Raw genomic sequence first — 27,608 nt, forward strand, 5'->3', positions numbered from 1 at the left:
CTTCAGGGATAACTGTGAATGGACAATTTTAAATAATGCATTATTTATAGATAATGTCAATATCTTATTTACAGTCTTTTTAAAAAAAAAACATTTCAAATACAAGCGGTCTGATGTTCAGTACTAAGCAATACTTAATGAATATACGAAGTGCATCACTGCCCCAATCCTTGATTTTGTGCTAAGACAGTTAATTTAACTGACCCTACCCCCTCCTAAATTATCTATTTATCACCCCTTGGGAGTTCCCGTTACCAGGCGTTGAGGAAAAGCTTATCTGACATTACATCAAAAACTCAGTTTTAAACTAATGCGGTTGCACTAGGAGATTGATTTTTCTATTGATATACATGTATCCTTCTTAACAGAACTACAATTGTTTTGTCTTCCTTCTAGCTAGTACAGCACTCCTAGATTCTCATGCCTTCTTTGTGCGTCTAAACATTACAATGCAGCCCCGTTTTCGTGCCTGACATACCTGCTCATTCTTTCATCTCTTTCAGCCCGCGTTGCGCGCTGCAGGTAATTGAATCTCCCACGTGTGTGAACCTGAGTTTTAACCACATCCTGCTCCGCCAACCTGATGCCTCCACAATTGCAAACCTAAACTACATTCCCCACAGTACATCACGATATATGTACCGAATTTCATACTTATTCAGATAAAACATATGCTTGCAAAAGATGTCCGTAATCCATCTCTATTCAAAATGCTTTACTGTCCTTCCATGTGTTTGAGGTTACCGCCGCCTAAGATTGTCGCTCCGAACACGTTGTTCAACTCCATGTGGAATCGTGAATATTCGTCAAACATCTTACAAGTTTTCATTGATGCCGGGTGCAATAACCAACGGGGGGCTATTATTAATATGAACATATTAGGTGGTCTTCACGCCATTTTCTCCTATTATATTCCGTTTAGTTTAGACCAAAGAAATTTTAACCAATTGCGTGCATACCCGGGTTGTGCAAGCCCGAATACACTGATACTGAGTATAAACTGCTTTTGCATGCATGTTATGTTAGCATGGCTTATTAGAAGTTTAAACACCATTTTACCCTTTGCTGCTTTTGCACACGACATTGCATAGCTGTTTTTGTGAGTTAGCCTCACGAAGGTCTACACATGAGGAAAGGTTTGTTTTCGACATCTCTCGACTTACATTGTGCCCCTAGTCTGAACAGTGAGTGCTGAAGCCGTCAAGGTTATCAAAACATGTTAGCTGTTTTTCGACATGTTCCAGTAACGCTTTCTAGACATATTTGGGCAGCTGTGAGCCAAGTAATATTCTGGCGCCTTTATTATTCCACACTTGCCATGATTTCACACACTTGGAAGATTTCCGTTTCCAGGGATGCAGAGAGCCTATGCTGATCCAGATGTAATTTACTCTTACTGAGCGGAAAGGTAATGGGGCCCCCCACACAAGCCTAAGAGACCTTCTATAGTTTATAACACATAATTCCTTTATAGGGAGGGTGTTAAAACTAGGCGCTATAGGACCTATTTTCACCATCATTGTAATATGATTTCTCCTTTTGTCTTTTATGGAATTGTAACCATGCTGACCATATTATTTTTAATCGTATGTCTGCTTATGTTGGCTAAAATACTGCACATGAGATCGTGTCATTAAAATAAATATTTTAACCTTACCGTGTCTCTTATTTACTCCTGTTGTGGACTGGTATGAGAGTATAACAAAAGAGTGTTCTCACTTCCCACCATTCCTGAGATGGTCCTAAGTCGCATGTTCTAGGTTGTCTAATCATTGGTTAGTTTGCTATAGGACGAAGAGCTAATGTGTGACACTGATGCTAACTGGTTGGGTTTTTTCTAGGTACGAAGGTGAGTTTCTGGTACACCACAAATCACTGACGTCCTAGGTCTCTGTGCACAGTTCTGTGTATGAGCAGGGTCCTTGCAACAGTATTGAACAGGTGTTCTGAAGGAGAACTGATTAACTATCCCAGGAGCATTGGTGATGCGTTTTTGTCTGCATGAAATCAAGTATGTGGCTATAAAAATCACGTCATGTGAAAATGCAGATATCTGTGCCATAGAGAAGCGTTGCATATTTGATGCAGTGTAACCCACTGGAAAAACACTGTGCCATGAGATAGAACTCCAATTTTAAAAGCTGTGGTAGGTGGTAATGCCCACCACTTTTTCTGCATTAAATTTCAACCCATCAAAGGGTGTATGTTAGTCCAGTATCCATATTATGCACAATAGAATGTTTTTCCTATCCCATTATGCTTGCAAAGCACCAAAGCCAGCCTGATTGTTATGATGCCCTAATATGTAAAGCACCATCATCTAGAAGCTTTACACACCAGGCTTCTCTAACAAGTAGCTTGTGAGCTACTGATAGTTATCCGGATTCCTGTGTGCATCTCACCCTACTAAATTAGAATAATTTGTTTGGTTGAATTAATATATGTATACCAAAATGTAAAAGCGTGTTTTTAATATCAAAATGTTTTTATTTTCAGAACCCATAGTTTCCTAAATCTCTGATATTTGAACGATGAATCATGTAGTCTTGGGAGACTTATTACTAATATTATTACCTTTGTGCCTGGAGGCATTGCAGCTTTGGCGGTTATGTATTATCCTTGTTTTATTTTTGCAAACCTTTTTATTGGATTTTTCATATTCAGATAGAGTATACATCATACAACATAATTTGCGATTAATTATCTTTTAATGCATTACATTGCCAGTGTAAGGTGCCCTTAAGTTGACTGGTTGTCTGGGTGTGCATTGTCCAGCACACACCATATGTGTGCTTAAGAGTGGTCTAGGTCCCATAGTAAACTATTTGGTTCTTAAGCATCATTAGTGTATCTCTGGTGTTGTTGGGGCAAATCTGAAGGTGTCATTTTCAATAAATGAACTGGGAGTGTAACTTGGGGGACAGGGCTAAGAGTGAGGGTTTTCAGGGCTTATGGCGCTGTACTGTTTTCACTGGTCTGAGTAACTCCAGGTGTATCTCTCCCACCGGGACGTGCGTGGAGCTCAAGTATGGGTAGGGGGGTAGGAAGCACTCTGGCAGTTATTTTTGAGGTGTGGGGCTCTGTGGGGTTGTCTGAGTAGGTGCTGGGGATTCTGCGTGGGTCGTGTGTACCTGTTTAAAACCGTGTAGGAGCATCGTCCACTCCATGGATATGGGGTGACGCCGTGTTCCGCGTGCCTCCTCTAGTCTGAATGCGTCTTCTGAAGCTCCCCATTTTGTGACTGCCCCCTCCATGCTTCTATCGGAGGACCTGTAGGTGAGCGCCAATGTAATGTAATGCCTCGTTTCGCTAGGAGCAGGGCCAGTACCGCAAAACAGCTCTCTATCTTTTCCTTTTTCTAACTTTCAAATATCCCCAAGGTGCTAGCTTCCCATGTGTCGAGGCCCGTCTGTATCTTGGTGTATACTTTTGCCTAGTAGGTCTGCAATGTGGGACATGTCCATAGCATATGTACAAATGTGGCGTCGGGTAGGTGGCAGCGTGGGCTTCCGACTGTGCTGCGGGATAAAAACGTTTGAGCCGTGCCGGTGTATGATACGCTCGGTGTAGTATGTTGAATTGAATGTTATAAAAAACTGTGAGCCATTCATTATCGTGCAGTGCCCGAACAAATTCCTCCTCCCATTTTGATCGGAGCCATGTTAGCAGCGCGCTCGTGAGGTCTATGATGGATCTGTAAATCCATGTGATGAGGTGCCGCCTTGCGCCCATGTTCAGTATCGATTGCAGTGTGGGGTGCCTTTTGGGTTCTCCGTCCGCCAAATCCCATGTTTTCCTACACTCGGATATGAGCTGTTTATAAAAGAGTAACTGATCAGCGGGGAGCCCGCTTCCTTCTGTCAGGCTTTCAAAGGAAGACAACTGCCCTTCCGTGAATAGCGCTTCTACCACCGTAAGCGCGTATTCTGTCCAGGTTTGCAGTCCCTGGTTGTATAGTGTTCGCGCCCCTTGGGGAGACCTTAGTGGGGAGTATAGATGTGTAGCATGAGAGAGACGAGGGAGTCCTAGCATGCAGGAACTAGCCACCTTCACCAGAATGGGATGGGTTGAATTCGGTTTGGTAACCAGGAGGAGGATTCGATGTATCGTTGGAATTGTCAGGGACCCTGATTGTGTATCCGGTTCCTCCAGGTGGTGCCCGGCCGTCCAGTGTGAAAGCTATTGCATCTGCGCCGCAGGGAAGTGGGCCTCAAAAGACAGGGCGCCAAGACCGCCTCGGTCCCGCAGGAGTTGTAGTGTTGCCAGAACCCCTCTGTGGTGGCCTCTTTCCCATATCACTGAGACATTTGCGAAGTAGAAGAGCGGACTGGTTACCATCACCATCTTTGATAGGACCATCATCCCTATGGGGGCTAAGGGTAATGTTTGCCAGAAGTTGATCTGGGTTTTAATACCTCTCAGGGCTCTGTAGTAGTTGCCCTCAAGTAGATATCTCGGGTGAGGTATAGTCTAATTCCCAGATATCTTGGGGCCTCCCCGTTCCACGCCAATCTGGCCACCCCCACATCTATATCCCGTAGGAGTGCGACTGGGTGAAGGGGTAGATAGTGGATTTACCCCAATTCACTTTCAGTCCTACCGCCCTCCCGAAATCATTAAGTGTGGCTCAGAGTGGTGTGAGGTCTGTGGTGACATCCCTAATATATATTAGGAGATCATCTGCGTATAAAGATACATTATGGGTACGGCCCTCTAGGGGAATGCCCCAGACTTCGCCTCCCTCCCTGAGCCTAATCGCTAGCGGCTCCATTGCAAGGGTGAACAGTAGCGGGGATAATGGCATCCCTGCCGTGTTCCGTGGGTCACCCGGAGAGGGGGCGAAATGTGTCGACCCATGCGGACCCGGGTCGTGAGGTCGGTGTACAGCAGTTTGATGTAGACCTTAAGATGAGGGCCTATCCCTACCCACAGCAAAACAGCAAATAAGTACTGCCACACCAAGGTGTCAAAGGCCTTCTCAAGGTCGAGCACTAGGCATGCAATGTATTTTCCTTGTAGAGACATTCCAGATTAACTAAATCTTTTTTACATTACTGCTAGCAGACCTGCACTGAGCTGATTACAGCTGATAATCTTGCATGGAGGGTCACTAATGTAATCTTGTCCGATGTGTACAACTCTAATAATACATAGAAAATAGCAGCCAGAGTGGTTTCCATAATATTCCAGGATATAAAGCACTGGAGCCCAGGTGAGAACTCGCCCAAAATTTAAAGCATTATAGCAGACTTGTACTGCTCCATAAGCTAGAAGCATCACAGACACACCAGTATTGGTAAAGTGCCATAGCCATTTATTTATAAAGTTCCTTTTGGACATTTAAAACATGCATGTGTTTGTGGTTTCACGGTGAATGGTTGTCTGAAATTCGATTTTGTGCTGTGGTCCCAATGAATTTGTTTGATTTCTATACAATGGTTATCTGGTATTTTGGCAGCAATATCATTGGGGCTTGCTAAAGAGTTCTACAATGTGTCGGCTCTAAAAGTGAAAGTCAAGTTAAAAATTAATTGGCAAATTTGACCCTTTGATATTGCAGATTTTCTACAGATGTGATGGGTAGAAAATCAAGATTTTATTAGACACGGAGGCTGATATTCTGCATTGTGTCCTTATTGCTCCCATGCACAGCAGCAACAAATAGAACACTGACTTCGAATTGGAACCTTTCAACATTCCTGAACATGCATAAATATTTAGAACCAACAGCCATCTCCCTTCTTTTTGCTGCGAACCAAACGTTCATCAACATCGAAAAACTCAGTGCATCGTCTTCTAGACGTTCTTTTGTATCCATCCAATTTCAAAAGAACTCCTTAGTTCCTCATCGTCACCTCGGCCTTCTTCTTAAACTTGTTCTGTAATACCAAAGAAACACATGAATAGGGTGGGTTTTAAATGGGAGGGATAATATTATCCTCTGTGTCTTTAATAGAATTTGGATCTTATACCCATCATGTCTGTGGAAAATCTGCATTTTCTGGCAAGGCATTCATGGCAATATTAAGCATGTTCAAAGCACTGCCATAACATTTTCCACAACATTCTCCACTGGTTTAAAATAGAACATCTTAAAAGTTGAATCACTAGCCCAATCTGTAGCTTCATGATACTACCCAAACTACCTCCTACCATGACCACCTTACTTGCCATAGCACCCCAGGCTGAATGTGCAACAAATTAGTGCACATCAATCCCTGCCTTCTTCATGAACTATTTAACTCATCTAGCAAGGGTTGAAGAAGACTATGCTCTATGTGGGTGCCTAAAAGAAATCAACAACTGTGTCTCCCCCGCTAATCTCAACCCCATGGTTCTCTTTTCATCCTTCTACAAACACTAAACAACACAAAGAGCATTATGATCCTCCATCCTTGGGTAAAAAATTGCTCTAGACGTTGTCTTAGTTCGTCTTCTGATATTAAAACAAACTCCTTCTAGCTGATCAGATCTGGAAGAAATGTCCAAAGCACTTATATCCACCTGTCTGAAAAAAACTAATCAAAGAAGCATTGCTGTCTTCCAAGATAGCAATTTCAAAGATAATACCTCATTACAACCCCAACTAACAATCTCGCTCGACACTACATTCAGATCCCATAAAGAAAAATACTTCGACCAGGGGGCGCCTCTATCCAAATACTTTTGACCAATCTTCGTACTAACATATGATGCCCTATCGGCAAACTATCCATCAAAACATGCCTTACAGAAACTGCTGACCTAATCAAATTCACTATACTATATGGCAAACCACTCTTAAAAACCTCGGTTAAATAGTTAACCCCCTCAGCTACAGATGATGATATGGGACCCACACCCCTTGCTGAACACCTCAAACCCTTCTCTTCCATGCCACCGTATATGCCTTGCTGTCCATGGAGCCCAATATTCCTTGATAAGATCTGAAGCTTCTGACAATAGTCCTGACTCATGCCAGATTCTCCTGAAATCATCCAACCCATCAACAATTGATACTTCTCTACCAACTTGTGATTCTGTCCCACAGCATTCACTAACAACTGAAGAAAACATGGCAGCAACACTGGATCGTCTATCAATAGACTCATCAAGTCTCTAAACCACACCTAAGCCTGCCAAAATGTAGCCGTCAACAAGATCCTTGCTCCTTCTCTCCTGACTTTTATCAGCAATCTCTGGATGACTGATGGGTAAGTATAGAGCCTCCCCCCGCTCCACTTTTGTAGAAATGCATCTACTGCACTCACACCTGGTTTCCATCTACAATTGTAAAAGACCAAAAGCTTAGCATTCAACCTTTTTGCAAATAAGTCCCTGCTAATGACCCACCTTCTTTTCAAACTCCTGAACACCCCCCTGTTCAACATCCAGTCGCTCGAGCCTGAACCATCTTATTACGACCCAGACAATAATGCCAAAAACCCTTTGCCAATTCTGCTAAAGCTTTCGAATGAGGTTCTCCCAACTTGTTGACATATCTGACCGCTGAAACATTGTCCATCTTCAACAACACACAACATCTTTTATGATCCCTCAAAAAACTCTTAATTGCAAAAAAAACTGCCAATAACTCGAGGCAATTGATATGTATTTCTCTCTTCCAACAACCAATGACCTCCTATTGTCACCGAACCACATCTCTCGCCCCATCCTTGGAGACTTGTATCCAACTCAATGAAAACCTCTGGAACTTCCCTAAATATTGACCTACTACTCCAGGCCTCCAAATTGACCAACCACTGGTTCAATACCTGCAACGTCTCTCGACTCAACTTTAGCTTCTTAGAATACTTTTCAGCCATGTGTAGATGATAAGTCTTCAACCTTGGCAGTGCCCTGTAATGCAAAGGGGCAGGAACAATCACTTGACTCGACTCTGACTGCAACCCAAACAACCTTGCCTACTGACGTAATGAGATCCACTCCACACACTCTACCCTTCTCAACTCCCTGCAAATGGTCCCCATTTTCTCCATTGGCAAACTCCAATCACCTTCCAAGATCAGTATTTAAAAGTCTAAAAGACAGTCTCCTGACTCGATTCCAGACATGACTTTTCTCTGTTAACTACAAAATCCAATTCCTGTATGACTCGAATTGCCAAATCTGTTTGTTCCTTTGCTAGATTCCTTGTTTCTGCCATTATCTGGGTGTTGTCTAGGTAAACTAGACAACACCCTTGATCTCAACCAAGCAATCATCAGCCTCATGGCTTTAGTAGAAGTACACCATGGATCCTAGGTCAGTCCGAATGGTAGACTCTCGAAACTCCACATTCTTCTTTGCCACCGACACCACAAGCAATCAGTGTGTTCCCGACACACAAAAATGGTCAAAGAAGCATCCTTTAAATCCAACCTTGTCCTGCTCTAAGAGATCTAAAATGGCTCCCAATTGACCAGCGGGTGTACTTCAGAACAGCCTGCCTCACGCACAAAGCACTACACACAGGGAAACCGGACTACCTAGCAGCAAAACTCAAAAGGGCAGGTCAGACAAGGAACCTCAGGAGTTCCAACTCCCTCCTTCTCATCCCCATGAGAGGATGCAAGCAATCAACCGCTGCTAGGTCTTTCCCGGGAAATGCGCCCAAAATCTGGAACCCCATCCCAGCAGACATCAGAACAATCCCGTCCTTCACTAAATTCAAAATGCTCCTTAAAGCCCTCCTCCTCAACTCCATCTGACTCACCACAGCCAAAACCAAAGCTTCCTCAGGTCTCCTGAACTACCCTATCAAGGCATGCACCAAGACCACCCCAAGACTCTACTACTACCTCTAGAATTTGCAGCACCCTTGAACTACCTCTACAATTGCCTGCAACAAAACCTCCTCAATACTCTACTACTACCTCAAGAATTTGCAGCACCTGTGGACTTCCGAACTTTTGTTTGAGACTGCTTTATTAAATATCTCCACTGAAACACTGTTGTAAAGCGCTCCGATACCCCCGGGTCAGGCTAGCGCTATATAAAACTCTGAAAATAAAATAAAATAAATGAAATAAAAATAACCAAACCCCTTTTCTCAACACATCTCTTAACATATGAATACCTTCCATCTTGAAATGATTGTAACTCACCCAATTGTTCAATTCCTTAAAATTTATAACCAGCCTCAAGCCCTTGACTTTCTTTTCCACCAAAAAACAGTTGCTCACAAAGGCCATTGACCCTGACGCTGCTCTTTCTAGAGCTTCTTTTTCCAGAAGACCCTTCACTTCTTGGGTTGCCATCTCTTCCTGCTCTTTTGAGAACCTCATTAGTCTTGACCTTCTCCTCTTACCTAACAAGTAAATTGCCCTTTGTATGCATTGACGCATTTCCACTACATTCACCCCAATGTTATTACGTTATGCCTTCTAATGCATACCAAACACTCTGGTTAAAGGACCAAAAACGTCAGTGCCCATAAACTCTACATGATAACCTTGGACTGTATACTTTAAATGGATGGTGCACCAGAAATGAATTTGAAATTTTAGTCCATCATCTTCCTTTATTTGTAAATGAGTTAAAATCTGCCATCAACCAACACATTTCGTTCCTATTACATTAGGAACTTTATCAGGGCTCAAGTCCCAGCTCGAGATCCGAGTCCTGTGGGTTCCCAGCATTGGCACAGTCGCCGGCATTCAGGGAGACTTGAATACTGGCGACCGTGTGCCAATACTGGGAACCCCCAAGACTCGGATCTCGAGCGTAGACTTGACTTGCCCTTATGCCCTTACTCTCGGGTGAATATCCTGGCAACGATTTAACAGCCATTGAGAAAATTGTGAATACACTACTTGATGAATGAAGCCCTGATGAATTTCCTATTGTAATAGGAACGAAACACTTCGGCTGATGGCTGATTTTAACTAATTTACAAATAAAGGAAGATGATGGACTAAAATTGTTATTTCAAATTCATTTCTGGTGCACCTTCCATTTAAAGTATATCGTCTTCTCTGGATTCAAGTGGCACTAAACGGCAGAATGTGCTGGAAGAGGATGCCGAGGACAATAAATTGAATGCAACTGGGATTGAGGTACTGAACCCATGGTCAGCCTCTGGTAGCTTTGTGTATAACCTTGGACTGTCTCTAGTACCCATGGATCTGCTGTGATTTCCTTCCAACTCGACAAAAACTGAGCCAGCCTGCCACCCACCTTTACAGGGATACACAAACTGTCTTGATTTAAACCTACTTGGACCTCCTCTAGTTCTTCTTTCTGCTCTCGCTCCTCTAGACTTTGCTCTCTGCCTTTGTGGATAAAAACACAGCACTTCCAACTGATAACCAAAGGGTCTATAACTTTGTGAAAATGATCCACGAGTAATCCCTTGTCCACGAACGGTGAAGTGACTCTGCATTCTACCGGCCCCTCCAAAAACCTTCCTAATGTCCTTCTGAGTTTTTTGGAGGGGAACGACTCACCTTTACCCTTCTTGCTGTTTGCTGCCCGCTCCTGCTAGTCGCCAGTTGCCGTGAGGGAAACGGCAGGGCGCACTAGGTCAACGCCGTGAGGGGAACGGCTCCATAGAATCCCTGACGCCGTGTGGGGCAAACCACATCTCCCAGCAGCCCCCATTGCCGCAGCTGTGACGCGGTACCGGCTGCGCCATACAAAACCCAGGCGCCCCACAGCAGCGCTGGTCCTGTGAAATGCCGTGAGGGGAACGGCTCACCTTTACCCTCCTTGCTGCCCACTCCTGCTAGTTGCCGGTTGCCGTGAGGGAAACGGCTGGGCGCACCAGGTCAACGCCGTGAGGGGAACGGCTCCATAGAATCCCTGACGCCGTGTGGGGCAAACCACATCTCTCAGCAGCCCTCAGTGCCGCGGCTGTGACGCGGTACTGGCCGCGCCATACAAAACCCAGGCGCCCCACCGCAACGCGGGACGCACGCGGGCGGCGCCCGGGCGAAGCCTGTTCCAGCCCGTCATCGCCAGGAAGAGGCAGGGCAGGGCCCCCCTCTAACAACCAGGACCTCGATCGCAATTCGGAACCGGGGAAAGGTATCGCGTCTGACTGTCTGTGACCACCCAGAACTATGAGTGACTTGAGACCCAGAATACTTTACTCGACCCACCCCAGATCTTGGTGACTATTACCCTTAATTGCAATTTGCACGTTAATGTCATTTCTGCTGCTAATATTTCCGGACTCACTTTTTAATATTTTTTTAATACTGTGTGTTTGATACTGTGGGACTACGAATAATTCTGTGATATATTTGTATTGTTTAGCACATGCCACCTTATGTAAGGCCTATCTAGCTTGCACTGTACCCCTAGCGGGCCGCTTAATATTCTAAGCTTTAGCTTTGCAAGTCCGTTTCCGCGACAGATTAATTTGTACTGAGGAGCATGTGTCACTTTAATTAAGGCCAATCTACATTGCACTTTATTTTAGTGGTGACGCTTCACAGCAGGAGACCTGTTTGGGGGGCATATTTCGGAAAGCAAGGACTCCAGGACCTAGGATCCTACGGGGCCCTCGCCAGCTGCCCTGCATCAGCCCCTCCCACCAGCAGCTGTTATATTACACCTGGGCAGTCGTTATTTACACCCCTGTTGGAGCTCCTTTAGGGCCAATTACTTACTTTTCTATTTTGCACAGTTTTATTTGTTTGTACTATCATGGCAAGGAGGAAGATTGTTAAGCCGTTCATTGATAAATCCTGTACTACGATTGACTCATATTTGGTTAAAGCGGTTAATGTTCTCTCAGAAGAAATAGACCGCACTGAGAGGAGTCTGTCTATGGGTTCTAGCTATATAGGGGGAGAACAGGGGAATGAGGTTAGGGCCCCTACCAGTCCTAGCGAGACCAGATTTGATAAATCAATCAATCACTCATTGCTAGTTGAGGAGACGGGCACTGACGCCAACAATGCTGGAGGCATTAATGGGGAATGCACTTGAATATCTTTGACCCCTACTTTGATTATCCCTGAAAGCCCCCGCCTTTGAAAAAGACCATGGGATGTAGAAAGAATATCTTAGAACAGGGGAATTATAAGCCTAACCCTAAGTCAAAAAAAGTTAAAAAGAATACTCATATCGCGAAACCAGGTCCGCCTGCTGATAATTTGACCAGATCAGACCCCCCTATTGCATGACTTAACATTAGCGGCCATTTCTGATAAAGCGATAGAGCTCCTACGGCCGCTTTATGACAAACTTGACAATTTAGCCAGAGAAATCCATAAGATTAGTGGATCGCTGGATAAAGTCAATGGTAAACTCTAAAATGAGTCGATTAGGATCCAACAGAAAGATGTTGTTGTAGGCCCCATTAACTTGATTACTTGCCCGGATAGTGAACCCAGTAATAACTCTAAGGAAGGGAACCCTATCGTAGAGGTAAATGGGGAAAAAAGACGCAAATATAGTAACAGGAGTCAATTAACAATTACAGACCTGTCCCACCCCAGAAGGAAAGAGTAGAGATTAAGTCAGGTAAATGTATTACATCTGATCCCGTAAAGCCTGATGGTCTAAGAACTTTAGCTTTCGGGGATAGAAAAATTGCCACGTCTGTAAACCTGCCCCCTGAATGTAGTGCCTATGTCGCAATTCTGGTTAATGTACCAAAACTTCAACTTGGTCAGGCAGGAGATCATGGTTCACTTTTGAACAAAGTAGTGTTTTGGTTGACCAATAATTGTGGTTACCCAATGGAAGGGGCAAGTCAGATTTTGACAACACGTAGAGTGGGCTGGATCGAGCCTCTTAAAAAATGTGTTGATGGCGATTGTAGTATTATTATTAATTTCCGGTCTCCAAGGTGGACAAACAATACTCTTAACATAGCACCACCACCTTCTCCCCGGGAATTTAATACTACCCTTCTCCCTCTAGGGTACTGCTATAGACATTTAATGGTGACGCATGGAAATGGTAGTCGGCCTAGAAGTGGTCCTCTGTTAGCCCCCCCGTGTTTTCTACCTTACCTAATTTTGCTATTCCAGTAGCCAATAGACACCTGGCCTTGAGTAATCTTGATACTAACGATTGACGTGAGGGATCCATACAGTCCAGTCAGGCAGATCGGGAAAGCTATGTTCCCAAAAGCTTTATAACGGGAACCAAGAACGATGACAATTTATTTACAAAGGTCGACCTATGTGTAATAGAGCGGGGTGGAATGCTACCTACAAATGTAACATGGACACCGACCACCCCATGTGATTCAGAATGTATTTCAGCAGAATCAATTTTCACTAGTGAAGTGGCGGGCCATGAAGCACCCCTTCGGGAAGCTTATGAGGTTAATATGGGTAATGGGAATCATGTGACCACCTGGAATATCTCTGGTTTTAAAAGCAAAATAGTTACACCTTCATGGTCTGACTTTATTTTGGCCCAACATGACATCATATGTCTACAGGAGACGAGGAGTATTGAACCAATATATGTAGAGGGTTTTACCTCCCATTGGCTTCCAGCTCAGGCATCCCCTGCGGGTAGAGAAAAGGGCGGTCTCTTGATTCTGATCTCCTCCAATTTGAATAAATGTAAGATTAAATGTTGTGCTATTGTTGGTACCTATTCCCTGATTATGTGGCTGGCATCCCCTGTGGGGAAAGATGTTATTTTGATCAATTTTTATAATAATGTGTTCAACTCTTCCCGTGGGTCAGTTGTCTATGCCCTGGAAAGGGAACTTGATAAGCTGATTAGTACCATTAGAAAATCGATTATTATTCTCTGGGTTGGTGATTTTAATGTCAAGCATGCCCACTATCTTTGATTAAAGTTTGCGGGCATAGGAGGGGGGAAATTAACAATGATTGTTATATGCACTTTACCCATTGTGAATATGGTACGGCCTTAAATAGTGTTATTGCAAAGCTGGATTTAGAATTATTGCATTGTGCCACTGATAAACATCATGTGAAACGTCCTACATTTACAAGCAGAAATGCAATGTCCAATATAGATCACATCATAACTTCGTGTAATAGTGTACTTTTGTTCTAACTACCTTGGATAACGGATCAACCAACTAGTGATCATAATAGTAGTTCTCTTTATCTATTATGTTGGGGTTTTAAAAATTCAACTGGTGCCTCTTATAGCCCGTATATTGCCCCCATTAGACCGAATGGTGTACGGATAAAATGGGCTGGCTTGGACCCATCCAAAATCCAATATGATGTCATTATGTAATGCCAGAATGAAATCCAAATTTGTTTAGGGGATGAGGTTGATTCACAATTGATGCTTGCCAATTTAACTAAGATCAATAATATCGTTTAGAGGCTATTGACGAAACCAGTCCGCGGAAATAAAAAACCTAAGGAGGGCTGGTTTGACTTTAATTGTACAGCGGCTCTACATAGTCTCAAACAAGCCCTGGGGTGTAATCCAAGACTCCCGGATACAATTAAGGTTTTACGTGCAGAATATGCTTCAGCCCTAAAGGCCAGAAAAGTAGAGCTTCAAGAAATAGCCTGGGAAGATCTAAGCCAGGCAGCAGACACTAAAAATAGTAAATTGTTCTGGGATACGGTTAATAGTACCTTTTTGAAGGATGATCATATACCAGACTCAATTCCCATATTAACTGCAATTCCTGGGTAGAACATTTTTCACAAATTTGTAATCCAATTGATAGAGATGCCCCATCCATTTTGCCCACCCAATTTCCCACTGACTGGCCAATAATACCCCTGTCAATTAGCATAGAGGAGGTCACTGAGGGTATAATTAGTAGTAAGGGGGAGTAAGGCACTGGATAGACCTTTATAAAAACTAAATGGTTCTATGGTACCCGCTTTTAACTAGAGTTTTTAATGCCGCCGTTTAGACCCAATTCCCATCATCATGGGGCCAGTCCCTAATAATACCAATCCACAAGAAAGGAATAAAAACGGACGTCTGTAACTACCTTCCAATTTCATTATTGGAATCTTCTATAAAGATCATGAGTAGGGTCATGCCATCAAGATTAGAAGCTTGGGCTACAGAGAAGTCGATCCTCCCACAAGTACAATTTGGATTTAGAAAAGGGGTTGGCACACTAGAGCAGTGTGTCAACTTGGACCTCTTGATTAGCAAGTATACCCTAGAAAAGGAGGGTAATTTATATTTATGCTTTGCTGACCTCAGCAGTGCTTTTGATTTGGTAGACCATTCTATTTTATGGCCCTTATTGCTAGAAATGGGTGCTCCCAAAGAGATAGTTTACTTTTTGGCAAGATTATATGGGGAGCTTTCAAGTAAGGTGCCGTACAGTTACTCAGGTGAAGATACCCCCCTTTTTTAAAGTTAAAAGAGGCATCCGACAGGGCTGCGTTCTAGCTCCACTACTTTTTTCATTGTTTATCAATGATGTAGACGCAGCCCTGAAATTGTCTGAGTCGGATGCACCGAGGGTGGATGGGAATTCTATCCCAATCTTCTTGTACGCTGATGACGCGGTTTTACTTTCTCGCACCCCCATTGGGTTACAGGGTCTTATTGATAATTTTACTGCTTTTATCGCCAAAAGAAAGGTTTTAATTAATAAATCTAAAACTTTTGTTATGGCTTGCGGCAGGAACCCGATAACATTTAGACCTTACTATATAGAAGGTTCTAAGGTCCAGACAGTTAAAACATTTTGTTATTTGGGTATTAGATTTGCAGATACGATGTGTTACTGCTGCACTTTATGGCTCAGGCGTTTGGAGACATTGCCAAGGCAATCAATTGCAACAAACTGAAAATTCATTTTTAAAACGTTTGCTCTGTGTCCCACTATCTGCATCCACGGAACTTATTCACTGTGAAGTGGGCATTAAATATGTGTCAGATCTGGCTTCATTACGCCCTCTCCTACTACGGAAATCTATATAGTCGAAAGAGGAGACTATGTTCACCCAATCCATAATACGGGACTGCCTCAAAATGGAGAACTGTTTAAGAATACCTTGGCTTAACTATATCTCTTACTGGTTTAAATTCTTATTTAATTGTGATATTCGGCTGGATCCTGGGTGTGCAGATTTTGTTGCCAGAACGGAGGTCAAATCAATTCTGTTAGCCCATAAAATAGAGGCCAGTTCCCGTGTTATTAAAAACCAAACAACTTTTATTTTTCATCTGCAACTGGATCTTAAACAGGATTTTCAAACTTACCTGACAGTCGTGACAAGAGCATCACACCGATTTGTGTTGACACGCCTAAGATTGGGTACCATACACCATCTTGTTAATTTTCCAGTTATGAAACAGTGCTCTGCTCAACCATGTCCATGTGATGGAGTTTCCCGACAAAGCTGCTGCCACATGTTATTATTTTGCAAATTCTATTCTTATTTTAGAAAATTTTATTTAAAACCATTCTTTTTACATTATACCAATAGATCTACTAAATATGCAATGAAGTTGCTCCTTAGATTAGAGGACCCAGGATTGTGCTTTTATTTAGCTACATTTCTTTTGAAATCTATTAGTATTAGGAAATCGATGATCATCGACACTTGACTGTATGATTTTTAGGGTATCACATGTAACTACTTGCACTTGCACTTTCTGTATTAGGACCATACATGTTTATGTAAATCGCTAGGGTCCATACATGAATTATGCACTTGCACTTTCTGTATCAGGATTATTATATGCCCATGAATTCCTATGTATATATATTTTATTAACCTTGTAGTTTCATATTTTTTTTAATTATTGCAGATTGATTCATGATTGTGTTGCTTATATGGTTGATTTATTTAACCGAAGAAAAGCTTTCAAACTGAACTGGATTGTATTAAAATTCCCCACATATCTGGACATGTCCTTCACAAATTCTTCAACAAAAAGCACCCCGTTACACTCTTCGCCAAACTCTTTGCTGGCCAGTTCTGACAATTTTTGGTCAATATTCATTAAAATACTTTTTCTTTTTTCCGTACACAGGCTAGCATTTGAGTTACCTAACAAGCAAATTGCTCTTTGTATGCATTGACGCATTTCAACTACATTCACCACAGTGTTATTACGTTATGCCTTCTCACGCAGACCAAACTCTCTAGTTAAAGGACCAAAAACGTCTAAGAGCTTTTCTTGACAGTCTTTAAATACTGTATCTAATCCCTGCCTGGGATCATGACCAGGCTTATTCAGATAAACCAAGATTTTTGGGTCCAATTTTGGTGCATAAGCCACCTTGAATCTATTGGAGGCCTCGGACACTTTGATCTAAGTCATGCCTGTAACTCCTTCAGCATTTCCTGTCTTCTACAATACTCCACATGCTGAGCCCCATGCTCTGCCGGCTGTCTATTGTGTTGACAAAGGATGTACCAAAAGAGGATCAAATATTTCGTCCCCAAAAGGATCCAAAAGATGTTTCATGCCAAATCCTTCTTCATTGTGTTCCTGTTGGCATTTCTTGGGCTTACTGACCTCCTTATGTGAGTCATCCAAATCTGCCAAACAACTTAAAATCACATTGCCTCTACTAAGTTTCATCACAAACTACAGCCTTGTGACTCTGTTTCTTTGCCTTGATAGCATTTCCTTTCTCTCCCATATAGGAAACCACTTCACTTTCATTTTCTAGACCCCCACATTCAGAAACACTCATGCAAAAAAGAACAATCGATGGACAGAATGCTGAACAATGTCAAACATTGACCCGCAGTATAGACACATGGGCCTAAATCCATCGTTTTTATGCTCACCGTGCCATTCCAGTTTGACCCAGCCATATGCAAATCAGTCTTGACACTGCTTTCCATGGGAACAGTCCAGCCCAAACTGCCAGGCCAGGTCATCCCCGGAAAGAAGCATTATTGATACATTGATGCTTAGGAAAGGGCACTGCAGTTTGCAAAAACAGAGAATCCAAAGGATTGTGGGAGGAACGCTCAGTGATTGAAACACCTGCTGCAGGGATATGAAGTGATCTGTACGCTACAAACTTGAGTCTTAGCAGTGCCCAAGCAGGCTTTGGGGTCTGTTAGTACCTAACATGGTGGGAGTTTGGTACATAGTGATGTATTAAAAAGAAAAAAGTTAATGCTTCGGACAAGGATTTGCAGTTCTATTTTGATGATTGCAATATAGCTTATTGATTTATGACTGTAAAGTCTTTAGATTTTATCATCGAAATATGGTGTTCTTGTAATGTAAGGAGCTTACCACTATATTTTCTTAAGTAAATTAAAATTATTAATAGGAATAATTTGCCCTTGTTTGTAATGATACCAAAATTTGCTGTCTGTAAAGGTGTCCTCAAAGCAAGCAGTTAAAACCATTAAGTGACTGTTCTGTAAAGACATGCAAGTAAAAAATAATTATATTGGCATTTGACACCCATTTGGAACTGTTGTGTGGCCTCCGCATACAAGCAGCCATTGGATGAACAGAATGAGAAGGGCTTAAACTTGCAGTCGATCTTGCTTCATATTTACATTCATATTGGAGCTACACTTGTGCTGCTGAGTTTACTCTTTCCTTAACACCATACTGAAAGGTTTACTGTCCCTAAAGCAAATATTTGCAGATACCTTTGCTGTCTTGTTTGGTTATTACTTTTTGACACATGTCCTCTTTTCCCTTTTTAAAATCTTTTATCTTGTGTTATCACTTTTCTGTCCATAGGAAATGATTTTTGTAAGTATTAAATCTATCAGTAACTGGTATAAATCAACCTTAATGATATTTTGCTCCCTATAGGTGTCAAACAAGAAAACAAACAGCATACCACCCACAGCACAGGTATCGAAGATTAAGGTACCTACTCCTCAGGCCGTAGTGAAGAAAGAAAAACGACAAAGTTCTTCGAGGTTTAACGTCAGCAATAACAGAGAACTACAGAAATTGCCAGCTTTAAAAGGTATTGTTTCTTTTTTTAAATCGATGGATATAAAGTGGTATATTGTCAAATCAGCAAAGTAACAATTGTTGTGGGTAGATGGAAGTCGTATAAATGATACAACCCTGGGATAATTTGGATTTAGGTTCAATGTAGTGTTAAAATAATATTTAAAACAGAGACCGAAGGAGATAAAACAATGGATAGTATGGGACTGGGATGAGATTCATTTGATAAGTCTAAGCGGTTTGTTTGCGTTTCAGACCGGTCCGATTATTCACTGAAGTGCTCTACCTGACAAAGTCAGACGTGGCAAAATTTCCTTTTAACATTGGTTAGGAAATGCTAATAAAGCTGTTCTCCGAAATTCACATTTGTGATGACACTTCCATTGCTTCACTTCCCTTTTTATTTTATTTTTGGCATTTATTTTATTCAAGCTTTTTTTGTATGAACATTTGAAAAAAAATAATAGATTTTTTTCTAGGTTCACTTTCATTCTTAATAACACTACCCTTGCACCACAATCCAGTTTCTCCTTACCGTATGTGGCTTTAGGGCTCCCTTATTCGATTACCCCTCCTATTCCACCAATCTACTCCCAACTCAGGAGAAAAGGGAAAATAGACTACTGCAACCCCATTTTTGCTTTAAATCAATTATTGTAATGATTTCTGAATGTTAAAGAAAAAATACATTTTGCATTCCTGTTGGACCTAGGGAACACCAAAGTCACATAGGGTAGCTTGGCACTAAGTGGGCAGGCCTAACTCCAAAGAACATGTGTTAAATTTGCGTCACACCCTTCAGTAACATAACGTCCATCCACTCCAAAAATAAGGACAATACACCAGTTTAGAAAAATACGGGTCGTTTTATAAAATAATACTTCTTTGTTCTTTTACTACATTAGTTTACTTTGTCACTAAACACATCACATATCCACCATCAGGTTCTTTGCATTATTTCGGTTTTCAACAATACCCCGCATGCATCAATTCAATAATTCCCCTTTAGTTTTCAAGAAACCTCAGTAACAACTGCACTGAGTACTTTTCACATAAACAGCATCGACTTCACTTCTTTCAGGAGTAAACCAAAGGCACTTTATACTTCAAAATCTCCTTGTCTCCTTCACTAGAGAATCTTAAGGATTCTACCAACCTTTACCCAGTATTTCCTCTTGGATATAAAGATTTAGCAACCCTAGGGTTTGAGTTAGAATCCAGCAGGCTACTAGACTTCTGTGAGAATCGATCTATTCCCTTGACAACCCCTCTCTTGTTGGTACCAATTACTTAACAGAACCACCAGGTTCAGATCCACTCACATGACCTTTCTATACCATGCTAATTGGATGTGGCCGGTTCAGAATGTCAGAGGGAGGGGAGTTTTTCAGGGGGGATTTCTCGGGTACTTCCCCCACCACGTCTCTTATTCCTTTTTCGGCCCACACGCACAGAGTCAGTCTACTGGATTCCCCAGTTCCGATGGCTGCCCACCGCCGATGGTTCACTTAGTCCGCCTCTCGCTGCAATCCTGAAAGGGAACAAGTTTCCCTCGCCTTGCTCTGGTCAATAACAGCGAGGCCTTCCCCCTCCCCTCAGGTGCTGTCGCTACGCGCCTCACTGACAGAGTCTTACCGGGTGCTCTGCAGACTCGCCCCGGTCAGGCTACGCAGCCTCTCTCTCACTTCTCACCACGATACCAAGGCTCGGGGGTGTCTTCGGATGAGTCGCTGTTGGTTACGCACCGCTGACAGGATCGAAGCCACACCGCGACTCCTTCCGTGTTGCAGTCGGCACTGCGTCCTGCCCACTCCTCCGGCATCAGAAAGGGAAAGGGAGCGAACGCAGTCCGGCCTTCCTTGCTCTCCGCCCCTTCCTTCCGGGTTAACACTTCCCTGCCTCCCTGGCCGTCGCGTAGGCTCCTTAAGGCAAGATCGCCAGCTGACTCAAAGCGGTCCTTCACGATAAACCTCACTAACGGCCTCAAAGAAGGAGGGACAGTAACCCCGTTGCAGGGAAATCGGCCACCCTGACCTCCATGAGGTAAGACAAATTCCTCAGGCTGGGGGTGCTCAGGCTACTCGACCCCACGCTTCCGGAGAGTCTGGAGACAGTTCAAGCTGGGTCCCGAAAGGGTGGGAGACAATACCAGTCCCGTTTCCTCACTGGAACACAGCCCGATGTTTGGAGCTAGATCAGACCCAGTGTTGGTAGGGCTCAGTCATCAGTTAGGGGGACCCTCTAACACGGTAGCACAGTCGGCCCACGAGCCGATCTAATCCTTAACCGTGCGCCTTCCTCCCTACACTGCTGCTTTACTCCTCACCAGGCTTAACCCCAGCTCCTCCGATCACTCTAAAATGGCCGCTCACCCCCTGGCCCTATTATAGGCAGGTCAAAGACCACTGGAACTGACCAGAAGGTTCTAGATCTTCCTATATTATCCTATGGGCATGGTGCTTGGAATTTCAGTTATGGCAGTTGAAGGCGACCATTTTGTGGGTCTTACAAATCTAGTCAGAAGAGGTACCTAGGCCTCAGGGAAAAGGACTACAAGGGCCAAAGAGCATCTAACTCCTAGCCAACACCGCTAAAATCCAGCGGACCCAAAAAGACAAAAAGAAAGGTTTGAGGGGCCAGAAAGGGGACAAAATAAATAATTAATAGGAGGGGCTACCCAAGGGCAGACAGGTCTAACAATTCCATTCATGGCTTTCTTGAAAATGTAAGATTTATAAAATATTTTTTTCTGCTTCTGTATGTTTCGTTTTCAATGATGATTCCTTGTGATGTCCCTCAAGATCATCAAGTTAAGCGCTTTAATAGACAGCTCTTCTATAATTTGTTAGTCATGAATTTTGTAATACTGCATTTTTATCATGCAAGCTTTCTCAACACAAGTTGGCTTTATTGCCTGTAACAGTATGAAATAAGGTTACACCAAGGTAGATTCATTTGATTTTCTTTGCGATGGATTGCCTTACCACTTAAAGGCAGTGCTTACAATTTTTCTTAAATCAACATTTCAAATTTAAGATGTTAAATCGTAAAAACTGTATGGCGAGGGCGCAAGGCATAGTTACCTTAGGGCACGAGTTTTAGTTACTTAAGATAAATCTAAATGGTGAATTTCAGTGGGTTTGTTAGTCTAAAACTATATGTTTTAAATGACATTTTCACCTAACTATAACATCCATTTAACCTTTTGTTTTTTTCAGTGAAAAAAAACCATATATATATATATATATATATATGACATATATATATATATATATATTGATATATATATATATATATATATTGATATATATATATATATATATATATATATATATATATATATATATTGATATATATATATATATATTGATATATATATATATATATATATATATATATATATATATATATATATATATATATATATATATATATATATATATATATATATATATATATATATATATATATATATATATATATATATATATATATATATATATATATATATATATATATATATATATATATATATATATATATATATATATATATTGGTGAAGGCTGTTGCCAAAGCCGAAACTAATCTCTTTTAGCTGCAGGGTCGTGGTTGACCCACTTCATTTAAAAAAGCCATATACAAGCAAGCCTTGTGTGTGTGCCCTTTCGAGCAGGAGTTGTTTATATATATATATATATATATACGACAAGCCTCCACTCATATTTGAAGAATACTCAGATGCCCAAGTATGCAAACAATTTGATTTATTGCCTCATCCAATGCGTTTCAGCTTTACGCCTTGTTCATTGTCAAATTTTGAGCGTGAACAAGGCGTGATGCCGAAACACGTCGAATGAGCCAATAAATCAAATTGCTTGGCATACTTGGGTGTCTGAGTAGTCTTCAAATACAAGTGGTGGATTGTCGTTAATATAAGTGGACTCCCTAGAAAAAACTGGGATTGGACCTGTTTATATATGTTTATATATATATATATATATATATATATATATATATATATATATATATATATATATATATATATTCATTTTAACTGAAAAGCCAAAAATTACAGGGATGTTATAGTTGGGAAATGGAATAAAGAAACCAACTTAGAAATTCACTGAATAAAACAAAGGTTACAGGGACGTTAAAGTTTGGCTTAGGTTTCATTCTTACAAAACCAGTGAAATTTAGCAGTTCTAGTTAGCTGGGCTAACTATAACTTGAGCCCCCACAATGCACTGCTTATGACCTCACATATTACATTACTCATGACATGGTTAGTGACATCACTGATGACATCGCTGATCTCAGTTCGCTAGTAGGTAGTTACAGTTAGGACATAGTTTCCATAGGACCAGTATTTTTTGTTTTGCCAATAACATTGGCACCGATGGAGGAATCCTAACCAAATTTATTAAAACTAGTTTGACACTCACTTCAGCTGCTGTCTTGAAAGTTTCGGGGTGATCCATCAAGTGAAGGCCGAGATAAGGGGGGGTCCCCAAAACACTTTTTCCCCATGTTAATTCTCATAGGAAATTTAGACATGGCTATAGCCCGAACTGCTGAACAGAATTACACAAAATTTGGCAGAAAGGTAGATATTGGTCCAGGGAAGTGCCTCCTTGTTATTTAGTGTAAATCCGTTAAGTTGTTGCCGAGTTAGTGAAAAGAAATCAAATTTGTATACATAGGGACACGGATCCTCTGAGGATCCGACAGTCCCCGTGCTCAAATCTGATTGGCTGCCAACAAGAAGTGTTGGCAGCCATATTGGGACTCGACTTCAGGAAAGTCCCAAAAAGAAACGTAAAAAAAGAGAAGGGGGCAGGGTCGGAATACCCTGACCCCTTTGCCTCTTTTGGGTGAGGGGGGCCCATAGGGACCCTGCCAGGGCAAAATAATTTCAGTTGGAGCCGTGGCTCCCATAGAAAAAGAAGCGGAGGCACCTGCGATTTCTATTATTCAGCCCCAGGTGGGCCAGGTCCTGGGGGCATGGAGCCATAAATGTGGAAAAGAAATGGGGGACCCCCACCTCCCCGGGGCTACCTAATGTGTAATGGAGGGGCCTCACTGACAAAGTCTGATTTAAACATTTAGAGCAAACAGCACAGATTTGGGCAAATTAATATGTGTGGCAAGGTGCATTGTCTTAACTACTTAAAATAGCCTTACATTTCAACTGCAGCATACTCGTTAAACATTAACTCGCTCTGTGCCATAATGAAGTGCATTTCAAAAAAGGAGAGTGAACATTAAATTATTCATGTGAAATTAATTAATGAACTAGACGCGGGCTAGTCAAGTCTATTCATGGTTTTCTAGCTGGTGTACGCCGAGGATTTTTATAAATGTTAATACTTGCAGTAAAGTTGATGAGACCACAATTTCTGCCAGAATAAATACTTAAGGGGTATCTGAAGACATTTCCTGGGTGTACGAGGATGAATAGTACAAAGTTGTTCTGCTCTGTGCATTTGATCTGTGTTGTGCAAAGAAGCCCACTACAGGAAATTACTGACTGTCATCTGCATTTATATTGGCTGAGCTTTCAGAAGATTTCAGGCTTATTTGTGGGAACAGGTTCTTGCTTTTCTTCACTTGGAACGGAATAATGACTGCTGCTTTGGAAGACTTTGTGTTTGGCTATTTGGGATTTTGTGGGGGAGATAGGTTACTGTGAACTTGTTTCAGCATCACTCTTGGCATGCTTAGTTACAGTATCCTATTGACTTTTGGGTAGTGATTTGCTGCTAGTTGTCGTACCACAGAGTTTGTGGATGTCTATTCCAATGGCACAGTACCCGGTGCCTTGTTGTTTAAAGGTGACATTGGGTACTTCGTAAAGTGAAGGCTTTAACAACCCCACTGCATTAGGTCTATCAGTAACTTATTTTCTGTAATATTCTGCAGGGTTATCAGTGTTTGCATTCATATCATGTGTTATTACTGTTGTTTCAGAAGTAGTATTTTTGGTCCATCATTGGTCCTAATGTGGCCTATGCTGCGGGATAGGTGTTCATTCTCTAAATTGCATTTACCCATGGAGCAATGTCACCTCAGTCATAATCAAAGTGATATTTCAGAGAAAGGCCTGTGTTAAAAATGTATCCCACCCTCCCACAGCTGGCAGATAAACTCACTGTCTGGTAGAATGTGCGTCTCTTTGTTCTTGATACTGATCTGTACACGAGCGATTGCATGTGTGAGTCCAGTCACTGGCCACCCATCTATCTGGCAAGCATGGATGTGCATGATACCATCTCCGTGGTTCCATCACATCAACGTCCCATTTGTTTGTGTACAAGTACATCCTCAATGTCTTCTGATCCCAGGTACTCCAAATCATCAGTAAACACGTTAAGACTCACGCACCAAGTCATTTTGCATACTCTTATCTTTATTTTCAACATAAACCCTGACGCAGAGTGGCAGCAATATGACGATCTCATTAGCTACAGGGATCTCATAATGTTTACAACAAAGTACCACAGCCATGTCAATAGCCTGATTTGGGAGAATCCTAAAGCATTCAGTTGGTGAAATGCTGAAGTACACTTTCAAGTCGACCCTAAGTGTCCCTTAACTCCCAAGAATTAGGTTCGATAATGGAGTGTTTTATTACTCTTTAACAGGACTCGGAAATACTTGTTCTCTTTTTGGATTCTAGTAGACTCTCTCATTACAACTAGTTTGGTGAGACAAGGCAAGCTTATTTGAGCAATTGTTGAGTCCATACTCCATAACACCTTCACAGGTCCGCAGTCATCTATGTAATCTCCTCAGTTACCTGAGAACAATTTGTGGCTAGGACCTCGGTGAGTACCAGAACTAAGGTGGTTCCAATCCCAAGAAGAGGAGCACCACTTGGCCTGCCATAAAATACTTGATTTGAGAAACCAATTGTGTTGACTCGGCTGCGTTACGCACTTATTGTCTTTCTAAGAATCCGGCAAGTACAGGTTTTATGAAATGAAAACAAATTTATAGAGCGCTACTAAGCCCAATGGGCGTCAAGGCGCCTAACCAAAACAGAAACTAGCTAAAGCAAATATGCTCTCATTGTGGGTAGGCCTTGATAAAGCACCATGTTTTGAGCGCTTTTTTAAAAAGAGACAGAGATGGTTGGGCCTTAATCTCCAGAGGGAGAGAGTTCCACAGCCTAGGAGCGACGATGGAAAATGCTCTACTGCCCCAACGGACCTTCCTAGCACGAGGAACCACAAGCAGATTCAGATTTTAGAGCTCGTTATGTACCAGGATTGCCAAGGAAAATCTGCTTATCAGTCACTCATGTCATCCCTTGTGTAGAGTAGTTCAACCCTTTGCTCTCTGATGGCCTCGTCCAATATCTAAAGGAAAGAGTGATGTGGCCAGGTAGGGAACTGGAGAGGATATATTCCTGTTTTTCTTCATTTCTCCTTATACGGCCTAACTATAATTGTGATGCCCTGAACCCTTAATTGATCCTGTACTTTGACACCAACACCTCTTTGTGGTCTCTTGTGTTTTTGTGGAGCAGTGGACCCTTGCTCATTTCACTTCACCTGCCCTCTCTCTCCTATTTATGGCCCTTGACTGATCTCTAGCTTGTGTGTTTTTGCTGTTTGAGCTCTTCCTGTTTGCTCCTGGTCGTAGTCCGCTTTGCTTGTTGACTGCAAAGTGGGAGTCAGCCAGCACCAGAACCATCACCCTTTTGCCATCTCAGGCCTGACATGTCTGTGCCCTCTTACTTGGCTCTCTGAACCATCCTTCACTGAGGAGGGTTGATGTTTATTTTTTTGGAGACATGTTTATCTCTCTTATCTCTGCCCTGTCATACCACAAATAGTGCTGCAACCTCATGTAAGGCCCTGGCTTCTAGACAAGCAATTGCACAGTTTCCTTGATATATTGTCTTTTGTCTTTACATCAGATTTTCTTACACTATTTACTTTTATTTTGACTGGTTTTCCCCAAGTGTGCCAGACATTTATTTATTTTAAACAAAACAGTTTTTTATTAGTCGACCCTCATTGATGCATTGGGCTGCTCCATTTACCTGTTGTGGTAACTGCTCTTTATGAAGATCTGAAGTGTTTCACATTCATAGAAAGTGAATTTAACTCAGAAGTAAACCCTGTTTTGAGCTGATCACCTCAGTCCTGTCATGAAGACGCTGGTGAGCTATGGCCTTGTTGAACTGTGGAGAGCACTTAATTGTAGTACTAACACTTCTAGTACTCAGCAGCTGGAATCGGTGCTTGCTTGGATACCCTCACGGGTGACAAGAAGATCTCTACAAATCTATTGATTGATTGAGCAGTTCATCACAGCCACTGCAGCACTGGAACTTTTAATGATCTGGCAGACACTTCTTCACAGAGATTATGTTGCTGAATATTTTTCCATTGTGGCTACTGTCTCCTTTCCTTTCTTTTGACCAATTCCACACTAGATTCTAAGTATGTGTACTGGAGATTGTGTTGAGCGTCACTGACATAGCACATAGAAAATCCGTTCATAGATGCATTGTTGAGTAATTTGTATTGAACTACAACTGGCTCCCTCTAGATGTTAAATCGGGTGCATTTACGAGTCCGAGGAATAGGGGCTCAATATCCATTAGCACACAGGCTCAAAACATGGGAGTTGGTGCTGTGAAATATTAGCCTGATCCATTTACAAAACCAAAGTGACTTAATTGGCTGTTCTCTAGTTTAGAAACAAAATCTGAGCATGACACTCTGGCAGGGGACTGCTGTGGCTGCTTATGAATGAACAAAGCGTTTACTCCAGTGCTCTAGTCACAACA

The 27,608-nt window shown here is 42.1% G+C and overlaps 1 protein-coding gene across 1 annotated transcript in view; it reads left to right on the plus strand.

Moving 5' to 3' along the window:
- PPP2R5C (protein phosphatase 2 regulatory subunit B'gamma) overlaps positions 1–27,608 on the plus strand; it is a 1,473,822-nt gene that overhangs the window by 242,496 nt on the left and 1,203,718 nt on the right. Inside the window, exon 3 of the mRNA XM_078660190.1 lies at positions 18,661–18,820. Within this exon, the coding sequence (XP_078516316.1) occupies positions 18,661–18,820 (160 nt within the window). The remainder of the gene's footprint in view (positions 1–18,660; positions 18,821–27,608) is intronic.

Source organism: Lissotriton helveticus, chromosome 9 (genome assembly GCF_964261635.1).
Source record: "Lissotriton helveticus chromosome 9, aLisHel1.1, whole genome shotgun sequence".
In the NCBI taxonomy this organism is placed as follows: Eukaryota; Metazoa; Chordata; class Amphibia; order Caudata; family Salamandridae; genus Lissotriton; species Lissotriton helveticus.